General features: G+C 34.7%; 1 protein-coding gene across 1 annotated transcript; it reads right to left on the bottom strand.

The window, feature by feature from the left end:
* Positions 1 to 18,219: 18,219 nt before the first annotated feature.
* On the bottom strand, positions 18,220 to 22,736 carry LOC128985206 (uncharacterized). The gene is made up of 3 exons (XM_054404593.1): positions 22,644 to 22,736; positions 20,244 to 20,583; positions 18,220 to 19,248 (listed from the first exon to the last, which is right to left on the bottom strand). Exons 1-3 carry the CDS (start codon positions 22,734 to 22,736, stop codon positions 18,305 to 18,307), a joined length of 1,377 nt encoding a protein of 458 aa, XP_054260568.1. The 3' UTR covers positions 18,220 to 18,304.
* Positions 22,737 to 26,355: the final 3,619 nt, after the last annotated feature.

The following is a 26,355-nucleotide window of genomic DNA, read 5'->3' as shown; positions in this document are numbered from 1 at the left end:
CTGGGAATGAACCCGGGACCTCAGAGACCGAAGTCCCACGCTCTAACCACTAGACCAGAGAGCGACTGAGAATGTTATTGCAAATTGCCGTTTATTTGTTTCTAGTAAACCTTTTAAAGGCATATTTCGTTTGCCTGCCAACACTAGAGAAGATAGAAAATAAAGCTTAAATCCAATACACTCTTTCGGAGGTTCTTTTCCTTTGTCTATAATCAACAACCTACAGACTGTCCGGTCAATATAGACTGTATGTCTATAGTATACAAAATCAACGATATTGTGGTCACCTATGATCAGAGATCAGTGACATTTGCTTACGTAAGCCACTACCGTCAGTCGGTCAGATGAATGAGAGAGTGCGTAGGCAAACACGTTGTGATAGCAACTATCAATGAATGAGAAGTTGGCCGTCCACGTAATATACCTCTAAGATGGAGATTTGCGACACACTTACATAGACCTGCCTCTGAAGCGTTTCTCTCACAGTTGGCTTGCATTCAACGTGGACGTGCAGTATACGTAAACTGGTGATTGTGAGCTATTGGACGTGTAACGCTTGAACTCGCATTCTGGTCTTGGGTTAGGGATTGCCTAAGTTTAAACTTATGTTTATGACAATTTGGTCATGTTTCCAAATTGGGTTTTAAACGTTAATGGGTTGGAAATAAAACTAAAACATGATCATGAAAAACCATTGTAATCGTCTTTGAGGATTTATTTAGTCCCTAACAGTGTTTGGTTTTCCAAAATTATATAGGCTAAACAAGTTTGATGAACGATAAACAAGTTTTACGTATATACGAACTATTACATACATTACATAGATTATTCTATAGCAACCCCAGTTGTATGCAAGTGACAACTTTACTAGGGTGGGGTTATAATTTTTATTTACAAATATTGTTCAAAATATGTTGAATGTGAACTTTTAATAGTCCGAGCTTATTAAATTCAAAGTCCTCGATTTGTTTACTGTAGGTTGTCAAAAATATTTAAAAATAAATTCATACCAAAATCTTCATTTCCTTCTCCAGAATTTTACCTTTAGGTTATGAATCCATATTTCAATAAAAAAACAGTTTTGAGTTATATCATATTTTTAATTTCACGAAACCTTTTTTTCAAAACGCCACTTTGAGCTTACATTAAAAGTTACCTACTCCTAGATATAGGCTAAGTTGCCAATTTTAATTCCAAAAAATTGGATTTGATTTGTTTTCGCAAAAAAGTGACTAGGTACTGTATTTACTATCAGTGACCATAATAAACTGCGTTATCAACCTTACAATCATACGATTCAAATGGCAATCCTAACCAAATCGAACCCAAACTTCCTCCTTGAACTTTTGAACTCAGATTTATTGCAAACTCTTAATTTATTACGATTACAACCAATATTCATTGTTGATTGATGTGTTGACACGACGTAGGCACTATTGTACAGACCCACAGTACGTCTCCATCTAGCAGTAGTGTGGGTGTACAGTAGGCCGGGTCCTTGGAGGTAATGGAGTATAGTCTAATTAATTTATTGTCTGCCTCACTCATGTCCTGGCTTGATAACTAACCCACATATTACTCAGAGGGAGTCTATTTTAATGAAGTAAAAATAGCAAGAGCGCGGTGGCGACTTCAAGGACGAAATACCTGTAATTAACTGCAATTAAAAGTCGTTATTAACCTTCATTTGAATACGTCGTGTTCCAACATGTCGTCCGGGGTTGTATTGAAGTCCAGCAATACAGGTAAAGGGCTTTGGCAAGGTTAACATAACAAGGTGATTTAAAGTGTGTAATACAAGAAAACAAATTGTGTGAATTGTTATTTGTTATACGTTTTCAATCAAGTTAATGCAAGTTTTCATCTTCTCAAATTGAGAAGTTTTCTTACAAAGTAAAGACTTGTTTAACCTGTGTTAGAAAAGTGTATTATATTTATGATGCATACATAGTATACTGTTCAAGTATCCCTGAACAAATACAACAAATGTATTATATTTTCTGTTAACTTTTTTCAATCGTATATCCGGAAAAACACGTAAACTTTACTATACTGGGACATCTTAAATCATACTGTAATTTATCACAGAGGATTATATGAAGAAATATACAAAAGTGTTACTTGCTTAAAAGAGTGATTTACTTATATCTACGTATAATGGCTGCAAATAAAAAACAGTATGAACGAGTTGTTATTTAATAAAATTATAGTTATTCATAAAGTTTCCATAACTAATGAATACAATAATTAGAATGTCCTAAGCATACCAGTTTAAATGGCTAGAAGTGAAGTTCTAATCGATATGTCAAAAGACCAATATGCCTACGTTCTACTTCTAACTATAATCTATCTCTGTACCGAATATCATCCAATTCTGCTCAGCCCTCTGGCGTGGTTAAGCAATAAACAACCCAACTTCTTAACTTTCACACCTGAAATATTAGTATTGTTGTAGATCGCTTAACCCATAATTTATTTTAAATCAAATACTGGATTACGATAGTTAACGTATGAGTGGTTGTCTGATTATGTTAATGAGTGTTAAGTATATTGTTAAGTAGTGAGTTGGTAGCTCAGTTGTAGGCAGTGCTTACACTAGTGTGCAATGTATTAGTAGTTTATTCTCACACCGAACTAGTTAACCTCTTACTTTTCTTGATACATGTCTTAGTATAGAAGTCCATTCTGTTAAATGAACCACCAACCTCTAAAACTGAAAGTGTTTCAATGTCAAAATGTCTAAGTGCCACAACCACATTGTGCTAACAATATACCCTAACACACCATATCTAGCCAACACTAGATCACTCATAACGCCAAATGCAACGTTGCACAGACCTTGACCAGAGAACAAAGTCGAGTAAAGTTATGAAGGTTGATTTGCATAAAAATAATTCTAATTTACATACATTACCTCACTCGGAGTGAGAACATTAGGAACAATCCTATGCAAATCCTCCTTGTCGCTTATCAAACTGATCTGTTTATAGACACCTCGGCAGCGAAACATAGGAAACCTCCTGTCATAAATGCTTGGCCACGCCTACCGGGCCACGCCGAACGCGAGAAATATTTTAGCCCGACGAGAGGTACAAGTAATATTTAAATTCTGGTTGTATAGTTGTCATGTCGTACAAGAGCGAGGAGAGAAGAGTCCTAAACTATCCAGTCTAGTCTCCTGGAGTGATGATGGACTGCGCTCATCTGAGGGAGACGAGGAATTTATTTTTTTAATTTATCTACTAACACTATCTGCCTTTTGTTTTGTTCATTTACAGTAGATAATCGAGGTTACAAATGATATTAAATCATTGGGATTTGATTGAGAAAAGACGAAGGTATGAGATCAAACGTTTGGTTTGAATCGCCAAAAGAACTGGGTTATATGTATAGTGCGAAAGGGTGGTACCAAGGGGAGGAAGCAGCAAAAGTTTTTCCCAGTCTACCAGTGCTATGAATAATACAATTATTGTCTATTAGTGAAACTTTAACCAATGTTTAGAAAAATATTTAATTTACTAACTTTTTCTGAAAGCGTCGTAATGGAAACATCCGTTAGCTTTTGAAATTATCACTAATTTGTATTTTTGTTAGCATTTAATTCAACACACTAGATATATGACAATATATAAACGTTTTATATTAGGGAAAGGTCACATTGTATGGTCTTGTCACCATCATAGGCAACATCTCATAAGACAAACATAGGTGTTGATGGTGTGTGTGTGTGTGTGTGTGTGTGTGTGTGGCCCCTTTTTGTTAGAAAACATCATTAATTGATTACCAAATTACAATAAAGGCCTTCAGATTTGAAGTCGAGCACTAGCTGCACTCTTTGATCGAACCTCTACGCCTAATAAGGAACACTTCACAAGTTCGGGAATCTTGGGTTAGCATTTGATGCTAATATTTAAAAACGTTGCGTTAAAATGACTTAAAACTGTACAATAACTGTGAGGATTTGACTATAGTTATCATGTTTTTATTTTGGTTGTTTATTTCTACGAATTGTTGCCTGTACGTCAGGTAATTTTTACTGTGTAGATATACGTACACAGAGGGTAGCACCAACTTAGCAACTCAAATACGATTGCAGCTAAATCTCACAACAAAGCAGATGCACCGATCCTATCTATACAAAGTAGCATGAACACATTAGCAGATAATAAGGCCCAATTATTAATCGATGCTGATGCAGATGATACGCAGCATTAATTGGAGTAATGCTGGATCAGCATAAGTCTCTCATTGTATGCTAATGTCTACAGTGGCACAGCAGCTAGCTGCGGTGTCTTTGACTGCTATGATCTGCTTATCAGGACAATGGGGATTGAAATAAAAACTTATCAGGAGCTTGTCATGACTGAGGCTTGTCAGGGCTATGGATAAACACTCCGTCTGATGATGGCTTTATCAAGTGACTGGGTAACTTTCAAAACATGCCCATAACAGGTATGAGTGGAATACCAGTGAGTTATTAATTTTTTCCTGTTCAGTTTCTCCTAGCGTACGTGGTGGGATATGTTGTTAGAATGCTTCACAAGGTAAGGTATATTAGTATTAGTAATATAATAATAATAATACTTTAAGAAGTATTTTACGTATATAAGAATTTTTGAATTGGATGAAGATGAGGTCCGGAATACGAAACATAATCAAGGATTTGATTATTTTATACATCTAGAATTTGCAGAGTGTAAAGTATAAGTATGAATCCCAAACTAAAACAGTTGACAGATAAACCAACAACTGCAATGCTCCACATTGTATAATGTATAGCTCCACAGAATAATACTTCTATGATCATATGTATGTGTTTGGGTCAATGAAGTAACCTTTTGAAGAATGTTATTGGATACAATTTTTTTAGTAGTGCTTCAAAAGTTGTCCATGAACCAAACAATCATATTCTCCACTCTACAATAAATTTCATTTGGACACAATGGTGTTGGTATCTTAATGTGTTGTGCAGCTCATTTTCAAATTCGAATGTTTTTTGTTCAATCCTTTACTCCTACTTAGTCGATTGTACTAAGGAAAGGTATTGGCAATAGGGCTTCAATTAATTTTGATATAAAATAAAATGTCAACAATATACCAATCACAGAGTGTCTAACTATTATTTAGAAAAAAAAAATTTAAAGGCATGGAAAAACACCCAAAATACATAGAAGTAAATCATTTCTATCTGCGTTGAAACGCACAAAAGCATTGCACAAACTCATCTTACCCTGTAAACACTATCAAGATATATCCGATTAGCCTCACATCGTTTATGTTCAGGGTTTGTGTTTGCGATAAATCCGTTACTAGTGGCAGGAAGCTATTAGGTCCAAGATTCAATTTGGTGGCCGTACAGGTGCGCCTTAATGGCGCTGTCTAGTCCAACATCAATTGTGCCTAATTTGTTCCAGAACGTAGTATATTCGAGGCACCGAGGTTGTCAGCGCCAGAAGACATCGATTTGATGCTTGTTAGGCCAGTAATGGATTCCGGTAAGTCTGTGGTGGGAATCGACAAATGTTGCGTCACTATCATAGTGGATGACGTCATGATTTTACTATAGTGTGTGGAAGGGATTTTTAAGCATGTTTATTATAAACTGTTTATAAACCAATGTTTATAAACTGCAACAGATTTTTTTAGGTTGGCAGCCTCTTTTACCTTGCAAAAGCCCGTCCAAATAGGATATGGACCTGTGCGTGAAACGTATCCAACAAAGCAAGGGGTGAGCCAGTACAGTAGAACGGTGAACCGTACTGATAAAAGATATTATCAGATATCAATGATAGTTTACAAACATGTACTTTTTTGCTATAAAAAGATTGTCAATATTTTACAACAATTGACAAAGACTGCAACTATATACGAGGGCGTTTAAATAATTCACAAAGTGTTTTTACTCATGCTTACTGACATTGAGTATGCACTGATCAATCCAATCTACAACCTTGAATGAGCTATGATACAAAATATGTACCGATAAGTAGCCCTTGTCTTTCAATATCAGTTAGGTAAAATTTACTGCCATTGAAACCGATAAATATTAACAGATTTGATTACTTTCCATCAAGATAATAATTTATGAGAACTCATAAATTTCCCGCGTCATATTACAGCCTACCAGCAAAATTGCAAGGCCGTCCTTGAATACAGTAACTGCTCTGTAGGATAATACAGAAAACAGCTAATTATAACTTAGGGCTTGGGGGAGAGTGCTTATGAGTTTGGAAAAATTAGTTCGATAGATTTCGTTTAACAAAAGCAGGTGTCCATACTTTCAAAACTGGGGAAGCGGCCACAACATTTTTCCATGAAAAAAACTAGTATAGTTTTGTCAATATAGGGTTGAGGTTTTGTACAATGGTTATTTATGGAACCAAAGGTTTAATCTGGTGAAGTTTAGTTCAATCAAATTTAGTTGTCAGGATACAGTTAAGTTTTCATTATGATTGTTGGATTTCGTACCATGGAAATTTGTAAATACTGATCGTTCTGATTTGTCACTGTACTTAATCCAACCAACAGTCCTATTGTACCACTTAATTGCATTCTAGCTTTTCAATTATTTTTTATTTATAACCGCGTGAAATCAAAATATTGGTTGCCCATTGTCATATTAAATGGTAATGTAATGAATATGTGTATTTCTGACCCAAGCAAGCTGGGTGCAGGGCGCCGTATTTTGGCCCCCGAGATTCCGGGTTAAATCTTGCCATTCAACCTAGCCAATCAAACACCATTCACGTGGAAAACAATTCAGGGCTAGCCTAAATGAATTTGAATTAAGCTCTATTAACAGGCATTACAGCGATATTATTGAAATACATCAACTATTTGAGTGCCAGAATTTGAATGAATTTCAACAAGTAGGAACTACACCAGTTTCGGATATTGGTAAACATCCATTATGCAAATTCGGCACTCCATTTTTATGACAGCTGACATAAGGATTGTCGCTTAACTTTATAAAAAATTGTACGCATTATGTTTATTCGTTGTATTAACAAAATCTACAAATCTCGAGTTCCTTTATATTTTCCCCAAATAGTGAAAAAACCCACCTTTTAAACTGTCGTAAATTGAATTCAATCGTACCGTAAATCTACATAACGAGGTGTGACAATTTGTCCCTTATCTTTGTTATCAGTCCCATGTAATTGGCTGTATAACACGTCTCGTATAACACGCGTCCACTATCTGCCCTCTAACTCCGCCAGATATAATGTCTTCATTAACACCTTCCACAATCAGGAGACCGTAAAATTCCCTCATTTGCGAACTTTTATCGCTGCACATAAACTTTTTCGGCGCCTCTTTCTCCCGCGGTCTGCGCCGCGTGCTCCGAAAACTTTATTACGGCCTGTCCAGCTGGGAAGGATACTTAATTTCGAGTTTTTGTAGGGCTCTAGTGTGTTTTACGTTGTGTGAATATTTACTTTTCGAATACCTCCCACTGGATTCTTCAAATATACTTGTAAATTATATTTAATTGGAATGTATTCGTAATTATCACTATTACAAAAAACATGTCAGTGTGTTTGTACAATGTTTTGGTAATATAATATGTATTCTATGAGGTTTGAAGGTGATTAGTGGTACAACAGTTTAAGAAATTCAAAAAGAGGGTAATATTCGCTTCCAATATTCTCATAAATAGGGATTCTTTGAACATTTGTCTTAACAATATAATTATCAAATGTGTGGTGTAAATTTTGTTTGAAAATTTAATAGCGTATAAAAGGATTAAGTACGTGTTTAATTTATATTTAAGTCAAATGTTTTTCTTTCTTGGTAAACATTCAAATAGCAGAGACGTCTTAGTCTTCAAGACTCTCCATACTCTAGACATTTTACTGAATCCTTAAAAACATGATTTTTTAGTTTGTACTGTTCTAACAGTAATAAGTTTGTTTGCCCGATAAATATTTCATTTTAACAACATAAAGGTTACAACGATAAAGCGTACATAATAGGGAACCATGATAAATACTAATTAGGCTTTAATAAAAACGCTGGATAATATTAAAATTAAAAATCAAAAGGGTTCAAGAGTAGGATTTTTTTGCAAACATCGTCTATTCAAGTTCTTTCAACAACTCACAGACATTTCACGGATCTACCCTAATGGTCACAACTGCTCTAACCACCCTACCATATAGCTTTTTCCAGCAACACAATTACAGTACCCAAGGGCACCGCGGGGCGGCTCGGTGTTAACAGCTGGTATTTATATCGGCCTTTGACCCGCAGCGGGCCTACCTGTCACCGCTCTCCACCAGGCACCAGCACCAGTTAATGTGTTCATACTGTAACCAGCGAGGTTAGGGTGATAGTGACATTTGCTAATACACTCATCGGCGATTGGATAATGTGGTTAAAAAGAAAACAATGCATACCAAACTCTTCTTGATCATTTGCAAAATTTGGTCCTGGAAAAACTGGCTGTTCTTAGACCTTTACAAGTTAGACAAGTTATTTCACTTGATTTTATACTCTTGTAATAATATTTGGGTTTATGTCTGCCCATATGCTGCTACCCTATCCTGTGCGTAGCTGTTATAGTTGATGATAGAATTATTATGTACTGCCCAAAGAATATCTCAGGCTAATTTCGTTTATACATTGTTAGTACATTTTTTATTCATAGATTTACGAGGTTAACTGTAAGAAAATACCATGTGGTCCCAATGTTTGCCTCAATAAAAAGTATTTTCATTTTAATTGATTTCTGTATTTTTATTATTTCATTTTTTTGAGTGGGACTAACAGGATAATATCACTACTGAACTAGTATTCCCACTCGACCCTTGGGATATTTCAAAGCTTTCCAAATCTCAGAATACTTAGTTTCTATTGTAAGATAGATATCCAGTACCAAGCAAGTTAATTAATCAATTTTAAGTTAAAAGCAAAATTTATAGTGGAATTTAATGACTTTCTTGATAAATATTTTATTTTAGAGTGATCAATACTTCTTGTTTATGTACAGTTAAGTAATCATCATTTGCTTTAAAGTGAAATGCCTTTAAAAATAATACCAAGATTTGGATCAAAGAATATTTAACCAGTTTTGAAGTAATGTCGTAACACTACATACTGTTTATGTCTCATGGCGAAAATGCTTTATTCATTAAGACCTGGATATTTTATACACACAGTATTAAAAATTATTATTTTGTCGAGAGCAATGTAAAAAAAGGAAAGTTTAAACAGAAAATATTGGCTATCAACACTAAGTATACCACCTACCAAATGAGGAAATACGATCACAGAAATAACAAATTAAGGCAGAGTCCATTTAAAAAAAGTAAAAATCTGTCAGCAATCTAATACAAATCAACCCTACAATAACTTTGTAACCTTTTTTGCTTCCAATTTTTCTTAATTTATGTCCATAGAATGCATAAATCGTCGCCGATGCAGACAAAGAAATCATATTGACTCAAATTAATTGTCTTTCTTATATAAACTACATCACAACCTAGAAATCCAGGTCCGTTGGTGATTAAGTAACAGGTAAAGCGGTGACCCAACACAAGGCAACACGGATATCTCCAATACAGACTCCACTACCATTAGTCACACTGTTATAATTGATGGAGCTCTCCACAAACGTCATGTTTGCGATGGAATCAAGAAATATCGGTGTAGCTGTGATATATACATTAGTAATCTCCTAAAACTTTGTGTCTTTCCAAATATAAATAATTTAAATGATTGATAACCTAAATGCTAACAGATTTAGTGCATCTGTATGTCACCAATGTGTTAGATATATTAGGGAGCTTTTGGATGAATTTAAATTAGCTAGAATTACAAAATTGCAAATTATTTTAGAGTTAATAGATTAATTTAACAAACCATAAACCTAAAGAGTTTCCCTGCTACTTTAATGGATCACAAAACGTGTTGATTACCGTTGTAGTTTTTGAACCTCTAGCAATAGATTTAGTTAAACGATAGATCAGGATCCCATTAGGGGTGTTAACCAGTTTTAGCGAATTTCCCTATAGGGAAGTAGCTATTACCGTAGGTGGCACGGTAAGACATAGACCCGGAACCGATTTACTTTTAGCGAATTTCCCTATAGGGAAGTAGCTATTACCGTAGGTCTCATGGTAAGACTTAGGCCCGGGACCGATTTACTTTTTCATTTTAATGTCCCCAGAGGCCAAAAACACCATTCGTTCAAATTTTTATATATGTATATATATATAGGTATATATATATATATAGATTTATATATATATATATGTGTCCGTGAACACGATAACTTGAGTAATTTTTATCCGTTTTTGATGAAATTTGGTTTGTAGGTGTAAGGCGGGATAAACTTGAATGAGTTCGCGATCCAGCATGATCGGACCATGGGAACAGGGTTTTATGGGGGGTTTTATGGGGTAAAAATTGGTTTTTCTCACTTCTTACCCTCAAAACACAAAATTTCCCAATTTTTCTCCAAACCTTCTTAAAGAGCTTAAAAAAACAAACAATTCAGTATATCAAAGTGTTTTTGTACGATTATTGGTTACGGAGAAAACTAAAAAAATGGTAAATTTAAAATTCCCATGTTATTCTTATGGAGAATATTGTAAAATGTTGTAGTTTGCTTGTTTATGGATATATTTTGATCAAACTTGGCAAATTTATTTATTTTATAGTAAGCTATCAATATTTTACTAAAAACACACTACTTTATTAGTTTCCTTGTAGCAGCAAACCTAGGTACTCGTTAAACCTAATGTTATTTAAATAGATCAATTGAAAATCAATTCGGCCAAATGGAAATTCGCTTAGACGGCAGGTTTGCTGCGGCGGGGGTATTTCATTTTGATGTCCCCAGAGGCCAAAAACACCATTCGTTCAAATTTGTATATATGCATATATATATAGACTTATACTGTATATATATACATATACAGTATATATATATATATATATACGTCCGTGAACGTGATAACTTGAGTAATTTTTGTCCGATTTTGATGAAATTTGGTTTAAAGGTGTAAAGCGGGATAAACTTGAATGAGTTCGCGAACCAGCATGATCGGACCATGTGAACGGGGCTTTACAGGGGGGTTTTTGGGGTAAAAATTGGTTTTTCTCACTTTTGACCCTCAAAACACAAAATTTCCCAATTTCTTTTTAGACCTTTTTAAAGAGCTAAGAAAAACAATTAATTTAGTATATAAAAGTATTTTTGTTCGGTTAATAGTAACGGAGAAAATTAAATAATTGTAAATTTAAAATTACCATGTTATTCTTATGGAGAATATTGTCAAATGTTGTAGTTTGCTTGTTTATGGATATATTTTGTATTTTGATCAAATTGATTTATTTTGTACTAAGCTATCAATATTTTACAAAAAATACACTTTATTAGTTTCCTTGTAGCAGCAAACCTAGGTACTCGTTAAACGTAATGTTATTAAAATAATATATTTAATTGAAAATCAATTAAGACAAATGGAAATTCGCTTAGTCGGCAGGTTTGCTGCGGCGGGGGTATTTAAGTGTTACTAACATCATTAGCTACCGACTGAGTGTGCTATTGTAAAATATATTTGTTTATATTTTTCAAATTCATAACCGGGTTTAGTGAGAAACTAAAAGAAAAAAGGCAAATCTGTGAAGTTGCACGTTGACAGTTCCAGACTCATCCAACTGTGACGGTTCTCTTTGAATGGAAGTTTGTTACAGTAGGGTCATCGATAACCTTTACTAGAGCAATACTATGCACTGTACTTGATAATCTTTATTTTATCACTGACTTTAAATAGCAAAAGTAGAATCCTTATGCTAATGTAAAATATGAAGTCTATTGTATGAGTTTTGATTTATCGTTTGAGTGCGCTGATGTCAATCCAAGTGATTTTCTTTTAATCTATGATTTGTGCTTAGCTCTAAGGATACAACAAAAGAGTAGAAGTAACATTGAAATAACAAAAATATTTCAATATTCAACTATAGTTCGGCCGCTTAGAAAACGACCTGCGCGCTAATGCTAAACCAATGCTGGAGGAGGTCGCTTTCTACGTGGCCGAACTATAGATTATATTCGAAGTTATAATAGTTGATAACAAGCAAATAATGTAAACAATAAATCATTTCCTTCACTAAACAGACAGGGCTAACCTTAAAATTGTCTTCGCCTGATACATCGAGCTTTACGGTAAATCAAATTAGAAGCTATGTTCTAAGGTTTTATGGACTTTCAATCACTTGCAATAAACGTAATTTTCAAAAACATATTGTTTGTAGCTTCAATGTTAATTTGTTTAACGGAAAAACTCATAAGTTAACGTCAGTTTTGTCAGGGGATTGTTTAACATTACGTCATTGGCGTCTGTATATAATGTATTTTATTTTAAGTTCTAATAATGTCGTATGAAATTTAAATATCCCCCATACACGTCAACAGTTGTACATTAGCACAGAAACTAACCTTTACGCTGGCAAAGCGCCCAGATCTCAGGCTTAGTCCGTATTCATTAGGTTGTGTTTACCTGGCAATGAATTGGAGCGAAAAATCGTAGTATCTGGGTGGTCGGAGGAATAAACAAGTCTCTTACCTTAAACCTTGCTTACTTAGTAATGAAGAACATTCTAAATAAATGGAATCACTAACATACGAGAAAATCACTTGTTAGACTATTTAGTACTGATTCTATATTTACTATTTTGCGTTATAGAGTCAGAATGAGGGCCATTTTACCCATTTTACGGGTTAGGTAATTACATTTTTCAAATATTCAAATTTTAACTTAGTGATAAGCCCTAATAACACATAAATTCTAATTGAACGGTTGAAAAATGTGTGCTTTTTATATTTTTATGAAATGTTAAAAACTACATTACAGGTATATTCAAAATTCATCTGTGATAAAATTTGAACAAGAATGACACTTGTATAATTTTGTTAAAATGGTTACAGAGTTACAATGAATTAAATATGTTCTATTAACTTTAACGAACGACACTATTAAATATCAGGCCTCCCCCCCTTCTCAATGGGTATTACTTTTTATTTATTTATTTACATTACCAACGGCATGCACGATTATAACACTTTCACTACCAGACCTCCCAAGGCTCTTCATACAGACGGTGTGACTGCTGATAGGCAAAGTGATAAGCATATGTTTCAGATGGCCAAAAGAGTGGACAAATAACAGAGATAACTTAGAAAAGAAAGCAAACATCTACAACAAAATAATATGTAAAGAAGAACATAGAAATAAATATATAACACATGTGACAATGTACATATCAAATTATAAAAACAATACATAACAAATAATAAAGCTTAATATTTTCAAATATAAATCTCATGGTAAGAGTCAGCCGCAGCACGCCGAACTGCTCCCAAGGAACCAGTGAAAAGTCTACATTATTATAGTAAAGTTTTCTGAATCATGGTAACTTATGCTCAACTAAATTTTACTATTCCCAGCATTGAAATAAATTAGTAAGATCCATTATGGGTAAACTTTAAGCAACACAATTCTTGATTAAAATGTAGTATACATTAAGAGTCATAATACACAGCAATTATTATGTAGTAGACTTTGACTATTTTCAAGTAGGCCTAGCAAACATATGTTTCTGTAAATAAAAATTATCTCCCATGTTATCCTTATGGAGAAATACGAAACTTTAAAGGCTCAATCTCTAATTATTCACCTAAAAAGAAAGTTTCCTGCACAACTTCACGTTACGCTCTTTCCAATGACACAAAAATCATGTCAATCGGTTCAGTAGTTTCGGAGGAGTAATTGTCACAAAAATCCTGCTTGCGTATTAAATAAGTATAGAAGATGCGCCTTAATTTACACAAATCTATTTAGTATATTGTGTGTTTTAAAAGATTTTTACGTTTGAGGTGTCATTTTAAAGCTTATGCTCCAGCGAATCGATAACTGGGAATGAAGAAGGTCAATTCCCTTAGGACTTCACTAAAGGTATCATTTACCACATTTTGGCCGATCCAAAACAAACTCCCATTCTCCAAACCCCTGTATGATTGTGTATACAGCATATCCAATATCACCGTGTCTGAGAGGCTATTCGTCATTCCCAGACAACAGTTGCACAACTCAATCTGTTAACATCACAATCACCAGACAACAAACAACAGACAAAATGGAGTTGCACTGATCGTAGATCTGCCAATTAGAGCTGAGAGTAAACCATAAATCAAGCAGGCACTGCTCAGTCTCCCGCCAATTATAAAGACATTCCGCGCCTTTATTTGCGCCTGACCCACACTGGGGGTCCGCGTTTTTGGGATTTCTCTGCAAAAGTAAGTGGAATTGCGGGGAAAGTGACCTTGCGATTGTGGGAAATGTGGCTGGTCACGGTTACGTCGAGACTACGAAGTGGGAGATTCGTTGTTACGTTTGTGATAGTACTAGGTACAGTAATAGTTGAATGATCAGCCTTGTTGGGATAGCTTAGTTTGGTAGTTCCAAGTATGTGGCGTCCAGAGGCAATTGATAATGATAATCATAATGGGTTTTGACGGTTGGAAGCAATGTATCCAAAATATTTTTAGGAATTTTTGATAAGTATGTAAGAATTGACGTTGGATTGTAACAAGTATAGGTTTTGAGACATTCCCCTATTTAAAACATTAAACATTCTACTGACACTGACATTGGTTTACACAAATAAACAAATACAGTAAACATAGAATTGCGTATGGAAACCATTAATGAGTCGATAGAAAATATCTTCAAGTTCAGAAGTTAATTAAGAAATGTATTAAAATAAAAACTGTACATGTTATTTGAAAATGAATTCTATATTTTGGGTATTGTATCATTTACAAATATTATTTAATATAATATATTTTTGGCCAATTGTCTACCCCAGATCTTTAAAGGTTATAAAACTCAAAATGGCCACAAAAAATAAATTACTAAAGATCAGGACTGCATGACCTTATAAATTCAAACTATATTGAAATTTCGACATTGACTGGGTAAATTGTAGCTCCTGCAGTCAGGGGAATGCAAATGATACAACGTTTTGCAATACTACTTGTGGAAACCTAATTGAAGGCGCGAAGAAATACCACGTGTTAACTAATTATTTAGTATTTAAATCCTCAATTTTCAATAAAAAGTTTCAACATTTTAATTATTTTTTTATTTTACATAAATGCTATAAAAACCTTTAAAATTATGTTGATATACGGAATGTCCCATCACATACTATAGAATATTGTAATTCATATACGGTTTACTCTATAAGTCTGTGGTCCCGTATAAATTACAAGAATTAAGGAAAATCTTTAATGGTCCTAATAAAATGAAGACCATAAAAAACATAGTTTACAAAACATGTAACGTTAGCAAGATATCTGTCTTTTGTGTTTTAAATTTATATTTAAAAAATAAATATTTAAAATGTCGTTCTGAAATTTAGTAACGATTTTCAAAGTAATATATAAGCTATTTCCATTAAAATAGTCATTACAAATTATGTATTAATTTCAAAATGGTGGTCATTTTAATTTAAAAAATGTAAATAAAAAAATGGTTGATGTTATGAAGGAATGTAATAGGTACTTTTTAGCATTTTAATTGTTTTATCAGAGGATACCAAGTTAAAAATATCGAATGATAAACAAATGAAAGTCCCGATATGAAGGCGCATGATGATGCGCATCCTAAGCTTGCCTGGTCAGCACAACCAAAAATTTATTATTTGAGTAAATCAAGCTATATCCAGTGTAAATAGAAAAAAGTAGTAGCATGTCAAACAGTCCTCTTAACCAACAGACACAACTTGTGAAACAAGCCTCTTTTCTTCGAAGACATAAAAAAAATAACTGAACTTCTTCCAAATACACGACATCTTTCAGGCCTTTCACTTTATCCACTTAAGGTTTGAGGTATTACTTACCTAACCTATGGTACCTACCTATGGTACTTACCTAACCTATTTTAAACCTTATGTAAGAGTTTAAGTTAAGAGGTCATTTTTCATTCATCCACTTTGTAGGTATTAACGGAGTAAACTAATAATCCTTTACCACATGCCTTGGTTTTATGAAGGTAATAACAATGGAAATTGTGTATACAGTTCTAAAAATTGTTTTGAAAATATATTTGATAATTGTTTTCTCTTAGAAGCTTTTATAACCTTTATTTGGTCGAATCTGAAATACACAAGAGGTCCTTTGTACATTAAAACTTATGTTATTGGGGTTTGTTTTCGATATTAAATTTCACTCTTTTAGTGACAATTATAATTTTTATAATTTATTTATCGATTACATTATTGTATATATACGTACATGACACAGCTGTTGGGTGATAAATCTGAAGATCCAATGCTGCCGATCTTTCAGTTGCATTAAAACAATTTGAAAACTAATGTTTCACTTTTAAAATTAGGCCCAGAGGGATACCTTTCTATATACCTAAAACAATAAGTGTTTTTGTGTTACATCCCTTACTTTTCACTTGTTCTAATAAACCAAATTTTACTATTTAGATGTCGTTCTGCTTATGATCTAGTGATGCAACGAATGTTAAAAAAAGGCAATTTCATTTGGTCGTCATCTCTTCAGACTCTTTTGGTCGTCAGACTTAATTCTAGATTTCGCTTTCCAAGATCCAGTGATCCTGACCAAATTTCAATATTACGGGTTTAAATGTGAATTGCAATTTAACAGATCCTTCAGTTTAACCTTAGTTAAATTATGTTTAACCACAGTTAGATTGTAAACAAGAGAAAATACAGAGTATGAAAATAATTTTGAATCAGGATACTACTTGTATTATTATTGTAACCTAAATTGAGGTAGGTAATAAAGGTAGAAAATGAAGGTAGGTGGGTATGGTCATAGACAAAAAAAATTAAATATAGACCGTCAGCCGTGCTGCGGTTATCTGGCGCACACCGCTGGGAGCGCCGTGTAGTCACGTAGTGCGCACGCCGTAACTACATGCACTCCTAGCGGGGTGCGCCAGAACCTATGGTAACCGCATCATGGCTGACGGTCAATATTTAATGCTTTTTGTCTATGGTATGGTGTAGATATCCAATAAATAAATTTAATTTACTGAAAATTAGTAGTTGTATCGACTAAATAATTGAAACGAGCATAATCCTTAAAAGCTAAAAGTTTAATGTATATTTAGTTTTGTCTAAAGTAAACTACGGATGGAGTGGTTATAACACGACTTTCGTAAATATTCTATAGGTACTTCAAATGATTTACATATAGAAATTTACATTGAAATTTAGACTAAGCTAAAGACATACTTGCACTCCAGTGTCGCAAACCAGACTTTTATAGGTTTATAGGACTCTTGAACTGTAAAAGACGTCATGTTAATCCTTAAATGCAAATTCCTTTTGAAGCCTTTAATCTATTCATATTCTGACTCATTCCTTTGGAAGATTGCCTTGGCCAAATAGTGCGCATAAAAATACAAATTTTATACCACCAGTATCATCATTTTTGAAATATATTTTAATAAATTAAATTTGTAAACTTAGGAAATTATGTTAAACTAAAATTATAGTATTAATAAGATTTTATCTAATGTTATGTAAAAAAAGATGTAATAAGGATAGTGGCAAGGCCGTAGAAGCACACATCAATTTTGAACTAGGCATTTGTGAGTTAGAATATGAAAGAATCTGCTAGAGAGGATCTTTATGTTATGAATAAATATTTGATAAGGAAATGTGTTATCTAATAAATGCAATGATACTAATAATTTCCCATTTTAACTTCTAAATACGTTGTAATACATTAGTTTCTAATTTGTTTCAAACAATTTAGTTTTTCGTGATAACAAGCCTTTATTGCTAAGAAAGTATCACGAATTATTAGTTAACTCTCGTCAATGTGGCTTATTATTTTTATTATTTTCAACTGAATTGGGAACGACACTTAGGTGCGTATTTTAACCTAAAAATATGAGTAAAGAATGAATGTAGAATGGAGTGATATGTGTTGTGTTGTTACAGATTGTTACTGACTACTATTAGCCGTTTCATTAGCCAAGCTTATTTATTTAAAGTCCAATGATCAGGAACAGCAGGGCCCAGTTGCGAACCATCAAAAGACTTTCCTCTGGAACTTTTCCGGATGGAACCGGAAAACTTTTGATTGCTAGGTTTTCGTATCAATAAAACACCCACATGTACAAAAAATGTTTAATAAACAAAATACAAATCGTAACAAAACTGACAACAGGGACATACTACCTTAAAACTATGCAACATGACTTACTCAGTCTAAGGAACGAAGAGTCGAAGGGGGGGGGGAGGATGGCAGCTAGTGAGGTTTCTTGGGATAATGGCGAGGCACTGGGTGGTGTGTCTCGAAGGTGACACTTTGGTAAGACGTCGCAAATTTACCTTCTCCATCTACAGGTGCTGCTCTCGCTTTTTCATCTGCGTAGCTGTATTTGAAACCTCCCTTCTCCGCACTCCCTACTTCCTTGCTGGAGTCTTCATAACTTCCTTGGTCCTCAGAAGGATACGTTTGGTAGCTCGGCGTCGCTGCGGACTTCGGTAGACTTTCATCGCTCTCGTATTTACCGTAGCTCTTGTAGTTGTTATCTTTGGAGTAAGCAGGACTTTCATCGTCGTACTCTCTCGCGCGGTATTCAGTAGGTCTTCTACCTTGAGATCCTCCGTAGTAGTTCTCTCCGTCGTTTTGTTCGTCTTTGTATTGTGACCTTCCAGATGTTTCGGCGTATTGTCCGTTGTTGCGGAAGAGGAGAGGTTGATGTCCGAAAGCTTGGACGGGGAGGAACACAGGCCCTTGGCTGTAAGGGGATTGGTATCTAAGACCTTGGTGGAAGGGTAGACCTCCCTGGAGAGGATGTTGCAAGGGTAGTCCAGCCGGGAGGAGTAGAGGGGATGACAATGGATGGGAGAGAGGGTTCGCTGTAGGTCTAGAGTGTGCAGTTGGAGTAGCGTAGTTAGCAGTAGCTGGAGTCACAGTGTTAGACTGAGTGTGAGAGTAAGGGGAAGATGTAGGAGTGTGCTGTAGACCTTGACCTTGATGCACCTGCTGACCTACGAAGGTAGACAGTCCAGGGAAGTGCCCCAGAGGCGCATGAGCCTGAGGACTGTACAGTAGAGGAGCTCCCCCGAAGTGCCCGTATGTCCTTGGGTAGCTGTAGGCAGGGGCAACAGTAGCTGCGGTATAGTCGTGGCCTGGGGTGTATTGAGGAGTGTCTTTCACTCCTGAATAACCTAGGTTTTGGCGACCTGCAAAAAAATAAACGAAATTAGGGTCAAAACAATGAAAACTTATAAACACTTATGTTCCTGGGGTAATTTTACAATGAACTTCAAATTAGACCCGGTGTGATCGTTTTATTTCTACCGTATTTTGAATTATATTTTAATCCATGATATTCTGTCATAAACATTCTAATAATACTGCCACCACCTTGTATGCATTTTGTCAACAAATAAATTGGATGACACGGTTTTACACTTGCTGCATGTTGAAATTGACATGATAATCCGTTAAAGTGATACTTTTTTCCTATGAGATTAGGCAGGAGCCCGGAATTGTTTTTCACATTTCTTCAGGCTAGACCTAGGGGTTGCGACATTATCGCATAGATAAAATCCATTGGTGATTTGGCGGGATTTGAACCCAGGACCTCTGGAATCGAAGTCCCGCGCTCTAGCCACTATACCAGCTCCCTATACGCTCCCCTACTAGCAGACTGCTGATTACAGGTTTGCTGAATTGTCAAGGATTCAAAAAATCCAAAAAGGTAAACCAAATATGGGGGTTTGATTCTAATTATTTGTCGGTTGTATATACTCCTCGATATTAAATTCAAATAAAATATCAAAAATTGAATTCTACGTCAAATTATTATCATCATCAATAGAGGTGGGGACGCCACCTAAGTGTGTATTTCAACCCAAATAAAGGTGGAGGATGATTGTAGGTTGGAGTGAGATGATACCCGTAGCTTTGTTACTAAAGATCACCCAGGATCATTTATTTAGAGCCCAATGATCAGGGACAGCTGGGTCCAGTTTCAAACTATCAGAAAGCTAATCCCAGGATCGATACGACATTCTTTTGATAACTTAACGAGAACTATAACAACTCAGCTATCCAGCCAGTTTTAATAGTAATGGTTATGTTTTCTAGTTATTTAAAAGCTTCCAGAGGCTTGGAATGTTTCATTGTAGTATTAAAGACTATTCAATCCCCACAATGAACTCCCTTGACTTACCACCGTCGAAGTAGGGTCCCCGGAAGCTACTGTTGGGGACGTATCTAGGCGCTTGCTGCTGGTAATGTTGTCGGATATCCTCATCAAGCTCTTCCAGGCTGTCTTTGCTGACCACCCGAGTAGTGACCTGGGGATGGCCGCCGTAGATGAGGATCTGAGGTCCGGCGCCACCAGCAGCGCCACCAGCGGCCCTGGCACCCCCATGGTCGCCCTCCAACCCAACATAGCTGCCCACGGATTGCCCAGCGTGTGCGAGGTGCAGTAGGCCTGGGTTCCTTGCAGGCCTCTTGCCCTCCTCTTTGGTAGCCACGCAGAGCGCTAGAGTAGCCAGCGCTACCACCTGAACAGAAAAGATTGTGGCGAGGGATGTATAAAAACAGATTCGTAAAACATAGCTCAGGTACCATTCGTTAATGTGAAAACGAAAAACAGAATGTGTTACATACATTTATTAAACTTGGTTTAAAAATTAGTTTATTTTACAAGAACTTTTATTTTACAACGAGGATTTACAGACTTCACATACATGGTTGAGCAAAAAGTTGATGTCTGTAACAAACATGAAGTATAGGTTCCATAAATGTTTTGCCTGAATGGATTCCAAGTATATGTGTGTGGTTGCTAGAGGAGAATATGTTAATGATGAACCTAATGTTCTTAAATTATATAAAAATAAATAATCTGAGTGAAAAATGTAGGCTTTCAAGGCCATTATCCAACGAGGAAATTAACATACCTTGACTCCAAAATAGAAATAAGATATACAATCGTCTTTAAATCAGTCAACGTTAGAGCTACATCGCTTCTTTACACTTAACATGCCCAGGCAGTCTTCAGTGGTGACTTTAAAAAATTCGGTATTTACATAAACGTCATGACTTCCTTTGTTCGTAAGTTTTCGCAGTATTCGTCTATGAAAACAAATTCTTAAAAAAATTTAAAACCTTAACAATTACCAAAACCTCTTTTCAAACCTTGATTAGCAAACCAAATTTATTCAAATTGGTTCAAAAATGTCAGCATAACCTCAAACGTAACCCGTGAAACTCGAAAATGTTGGCCAAATATCCCTTTTACAACCTTAATTCTCGTAAACCCAATTACAACATCTCACTGACTGCACAACTCAGCGAGCAGTGTTCCGTGGAGAAGACCCATAAGGAAGTGAGGTGATCCTTAGCGACACCGACTAAACTACCTTACACGCCGTCGGCTGCTCTGCTGTTCTGTACTGTACTGACGACTCAAATAAACATTACTGATAAGAATCGTGTTACGAAATACACTGATACTGTGACCACGACAACTAGGTTCCTGTTCGTACACTAATGAACAAATGATAACCGGAGATCTCGACCGTAATGGCGAAAATGTGGCGGCGGGCGGAAGCGCGGGAACGTGACGATTATGGCGGGAATTGGATCCACTTTCCCGCGACAAGGCCGCCTTAAGCTCCCAGGCTTTTCTCCGCACTTTTCTTGGAATAATTTTAATTGCTTCCTCTTGCAACGTTATACTGTTACAGTTTAGGAGTTGACACACATATTTTGTCCTAAGGAGAACTAGTTATGATGTAATGCATTGCAGACTGAAAGGATTTTAAACTGACTGATTGGTTTACATAACGGCCTTAGGGAGATAAAAAGGATTTGAATTTAATAAGATCGTTATAGTGATATCTCTCATATAATTGGGGTTGGATAATCTAGACCAGTATAATTATTCTTCTCCTATGCAAATATGATTTAATAAGCAATAAAAAAATACTACTAGTATCGATGATCTGAAAATGCTGTCTGTTTTTTGTTTAGCTTTTATATTTCGAAAAATACTTTTTCTGGCACTTAGAATTTAATACTAACTTATTTATTTTTATTTGTAAAACTTTAACTAATTGTTTTAAATACAAGTGTAAAGTGGACTTATCAGGAAGACTGAAAGGTCTTTTAAATGTAATGCTATCCTTTATAAACAAGTTATTTGACCGATAGGCCTATCCCTTGTTCTCCAAGGTCGTTGCGAAAATCGAATAAAAAAATATCAAATCACATTCGAAATTATATATCGAATTACAAAAATCAACTATATTCATATATTCACACGACAAAATAATTTTGTGGGAGCCTAAGAACCGATTATTAGACATTAACAAAGAAAAAGAAGTAAAATTCCTAATAATGATAACTGTTCTAGATATTTACTATTCCTAGACATTTAACATCTGTTCCATCAGTAGGCCTCCCAAAATTAATAAACAAATATTAAGAAACTGACGTTAGAGTGTTGCTTTAAAAAAATGTTTATTAGTCGAAGCTAAAAGAACTGTGGCATGCTATAACTCATTTAAACAAAATAAAGATTATAGAATTTTCGCCGTTATCTAAGAACTTCTGTACAAACTGTCTCTTCTATCCCCACTAGCCCCACTCTCAAGTGTCTCTCTACAAGTGTCAGTGACAAAGTCAACATTGCGTTGCAGCTTGTCACTCTCATAATTATCGGTTATGACTGGGAAGTATCCGAGGTGTTTGTTAGGGAAAGGTTATTGTTCTAGCCAAATTGGAGTTTTCACTTTCAACTTATTATTCCTTTCCCAGCTTGAGAAGCGTGTAATCTGGATTCATCTTTCAAAACGAGTTGATTAATAAGCTGCTTTTGTTTGCGAATTTTTCATTATGAATTTTTTTGGAGATTGAATAATGCCTTCAATATCCTGCTACTTTAGTGGTAATTGATTGGCTATTCATTTTAAAAGACTATAAAATAAATACAAATAATTTACTTATATAACATTTTATATAACACTCTGTATTTTATTGTCGTTTTTTGAATGAGGATGCGATTTTGAGACTCATTTACTCTTAGCATTTTCTCTTCAATCGTTTAAGATCTAGAGGTTGCAGTGCACACAGCAAGCTACTTTTTTTAGTGAACACGCTGTAGCCCCTAAACAAATAGCTTTCAAGAATAAAAACGTTCAATGCGTTTACACTATAAAATATTCTTAAAACAGAGGTGTTCTTTGAATGTTAGACGCCACATTGAAAAATGGTGGCTGTTACTAAATATAATTTAAATTTTTTTTATGCCAAAAGAAATAGTGGAAGTTCTCCACTGTGTTCTCTAAATCTAATATTTTCTGAGATACCTATGGGACAAAGTTGAGTTGCTCACTGTATATTACAAGCCAAGACACAATTGCAAACGAGGTTACTGTGCGTGTTTGCTTAAATGAATATCGTTTTTACGTTGGCCATCTTTAGGATTAAATGAAAGGTATATTAAAAAGATTCAAGATAGATTCAGGGGAAGACTTAAGGTTACATCTTGGGTGGATTCTAGGTATATTCAAAATTGAACAACGGTCATGCATCGTTAATGTTTAGTTTGATTTTTGGGCAAATCTATACAAACAGCAAATTTATAACTTTTATGTATTTTAATAATTTATGTATATTTATTCTTTACCTTCTGTCTAACGTGTATTGTTTACGATGTATTATATAATCAGTTCTAGTTAGAGTCCAAGTTCAAAATTTACAATGTTGCATTCTAATAAATATGTCTGATTAACCATCTAAATTTTTAATTCAAATTTTTAAGACATAACAATTACCTAGAGGGATAGTGTAAACTAAAGCAACACTTCTTTTAAAGACAAGTCTTAACTCCATATGTTCCTAGAAAATATTGCGGGGTACAGTCCCGCAGAGAACCTACCCTACTACATTTGTTGTTTGAAATACGTATTAGCTCGATATATATATATACAATCTATATTGTATCGTGGGAAAACGACATTAAATCATTTTCACAACCAATTTATTTATTTATTTTGTACTTTATTGTATTATTTTATAATTATTATATATTTATTATTTTCATTTTTTTTTTTTACTTTATTTATTTTGTGTATAATCTATATTGTTTAGTGGGAAAACGACATTCAATCATTTTCACACTGTACAATATAGATTGTATTCAATATAAACATTGTAATCCATAGGGTTTTTAAAACTTTGCTGCGGTAGTTAGTACAGTTCGTCTTAGTTTAGTATAAGCTGTAGGTATATATAGTCAATTGTATAAGATAATAACAAACAAGGTAACATTATATGATTAATTTGTGTAAGTCTTCTCTTATTCTAGAGATTGTAAAGAGGTCAAACTTTGTAAATGTATTTTAAATTCATTGTTATAAACTAAACTGATCCAAACTAACCTAACCCACTCGCCACAGTGCACTCTATATGAGTGGTGGCCCTTTTCTTAAATAACAATAACACCCATAACAATAACACGAAACAAATATTTACATCGAATTAAATTATTATTTTAATCGATATTTATATCGAAAGGCAATTCCATCAGGTAATAGATTGTAGGTTCTTTGCGGAACTGTACCCGATTGTGATATCGAATGTGATAATCATGTATAACCTTTAATTATCGTGTCAGCATTGCTACGCTATGAGTTAGATTGTAAAGTGTGTTATTAGTAGGAGGTAGAATAGATTCTGTGGTGATTCCTAGCTAAAACAAGATTCATACAGTGCATATAGTGTGGTGTAAATCAAGAATGTTATGAGGATATCAGTGACAGCTAGAAGTGAGAACTAATCCAAACAGCTGATAGTTATTTCATAAAATGTAATAGTAAATATTGGATCTTCTAAAGTCGCAGCAACATCCACGATCACCCACTGCAGTTGTCCGTTATTTTATGGGAAAATCCCCATTAAAAATCAAAATAAAAAAAAACGTTTAAAAAACGTTCAACATGTTAACCACCATGATATACTTAGTTAAATCAAAACCGGCTTTCTTTCTAAAATCCTATTTTTCTTTATTTTATGGAAGTTGTTATTGGAAAATAACATAATTTACAATAACTTTTGAACCAGCTCAACAGTATAAGTTTATGCGTAGCAGAGCAACGTTTGTCAAATCCCACGGATCATATCCCTGGACAATTCACTATCCGACTGTCAGCAGGTCCGATCAGTCAACATTTGCAACGTCCGCCTTCGTCACGCGCCAGGCACGGTGTTAGGAAACACATCTCAGTGACGAAAATTGATTAAACACGTTTTTTGAACTTAACTACAACTTTCAACTACACGGGAAATAGCATAGCATCCATACAAGGCCGTGGTTTGGCAACGTCGCACCGGCCGGCTTGTTGCCAAGGTAATAAGAGTGATAACAAACGTGTAAACAAAGACATTGCGCAGACGCTCTATTATGAATTAGTGCAACAGCTATTTTAGTAAGCCGGGACTGCAACGTTGCCACTTTTGACTTGCCACGGCCTTGTATCAGATGAGGCTATGGAAATAATAGTGTAGCCTATCTATCTATCTATATATTAATAGGCAAGCATGTTTCTTTAAAACCTTTTTTCTCAGCTCGTGTGTATCGTAGGGAAAATCTACGCATACCGTTAGAAAGCTATTTTCCTGTATGTGTGCAGAATCCCTTTATAAATTAAAATAGGCTGAAAAATAAGCACAAAAAATTAATTTGAAATTTAAAAAAAATAACATGGGTCTTATGGGTTGCTATGGTGATGACGAAATAACAACAAAATATAAACAGAAAATCAAAACAAATGGAAGACATCCCAATCACATGTTTTATTTACAGTGTGGGGTGAAAATAGAGAAGTTTGCACAAAACATACTTTTGGTCGATTTTTTTACCACGGGGCGTGCTCTCGTTTAAATAAATTATTATATTTCCCATGGCACAAGGATAACATAGAATCATTTCAATATTTCAGAAATTAACCCCGGTCCCGTTTAGTAGAGTGACAGGCTGGATGAGTATTGGGCATATCTTAAATATTTAGCTCAAATATTTTTTCTCAGATGAGTAAAATTTATAAGACTAATGTTTATTCTTTGTTCGTTAGCACAATATTATTTTCCTTCTTTATATTTTAACGAAACGTTTAGGATTAACTACAAATGACATTACAATTATATACACATTCTGTTTACCTTTATTTTTAATCTGCATTTTAAACATACCTGTATTTGGTTTAAAAACAAGTCTATATATTTATCTTGCTGTTCTAACCGAATCTGATATAGTTAGAGATTTAGTGAGT

This window comes from Macrosteles quadrilineatus, unplaced genomic scaffold (genome assembly GCF_028750875.1).
Source record: "Macrosteles quadrilineatus isolate MER2022 unplaced genomic scaffold, UCM_ALF_1.0 Scaffold_2__2_contigs__length_208266976, whole genome shotgun sequence".
Classification (NCBI taxonomy): Eukaryota; Metazoa; Arthropoda; class Insecta; order Hemiptera; family Cicadellidae; genus Macrosteles; species Macrosteles quadrilineatus.
Note: the sequence above shows the minus strand (reverse complement) of the source record. Positions and strands in the feature narration are given on the sequence as shown.

Excerpts from the sequence above, each read along its gene's own strand:
- LOC128985206 (XM_054404593.1), bottom strand. The coding sequence starts at position 22,736 with ATGAGAGTGACAAGCTGCAACGCAATGTTGACTTTGTCACTGACACTT. Across the intron at positions 20,584-22,643 it reads TAGTGGGGATAGAAGAGACA|GTGGTAGCGCTGGCTACTCT; the intron begins GTTTGTACAGAA and ends TTTTCTGTTCAG. Across the intron at positions 19,249-20,243 it reads GGGACCCTACTTCGACGGTG|GTCGCCAAAACCTAGGTTAT; the intron begins GTAAGTCAAGGG and ends ATTTTTTTGCAG.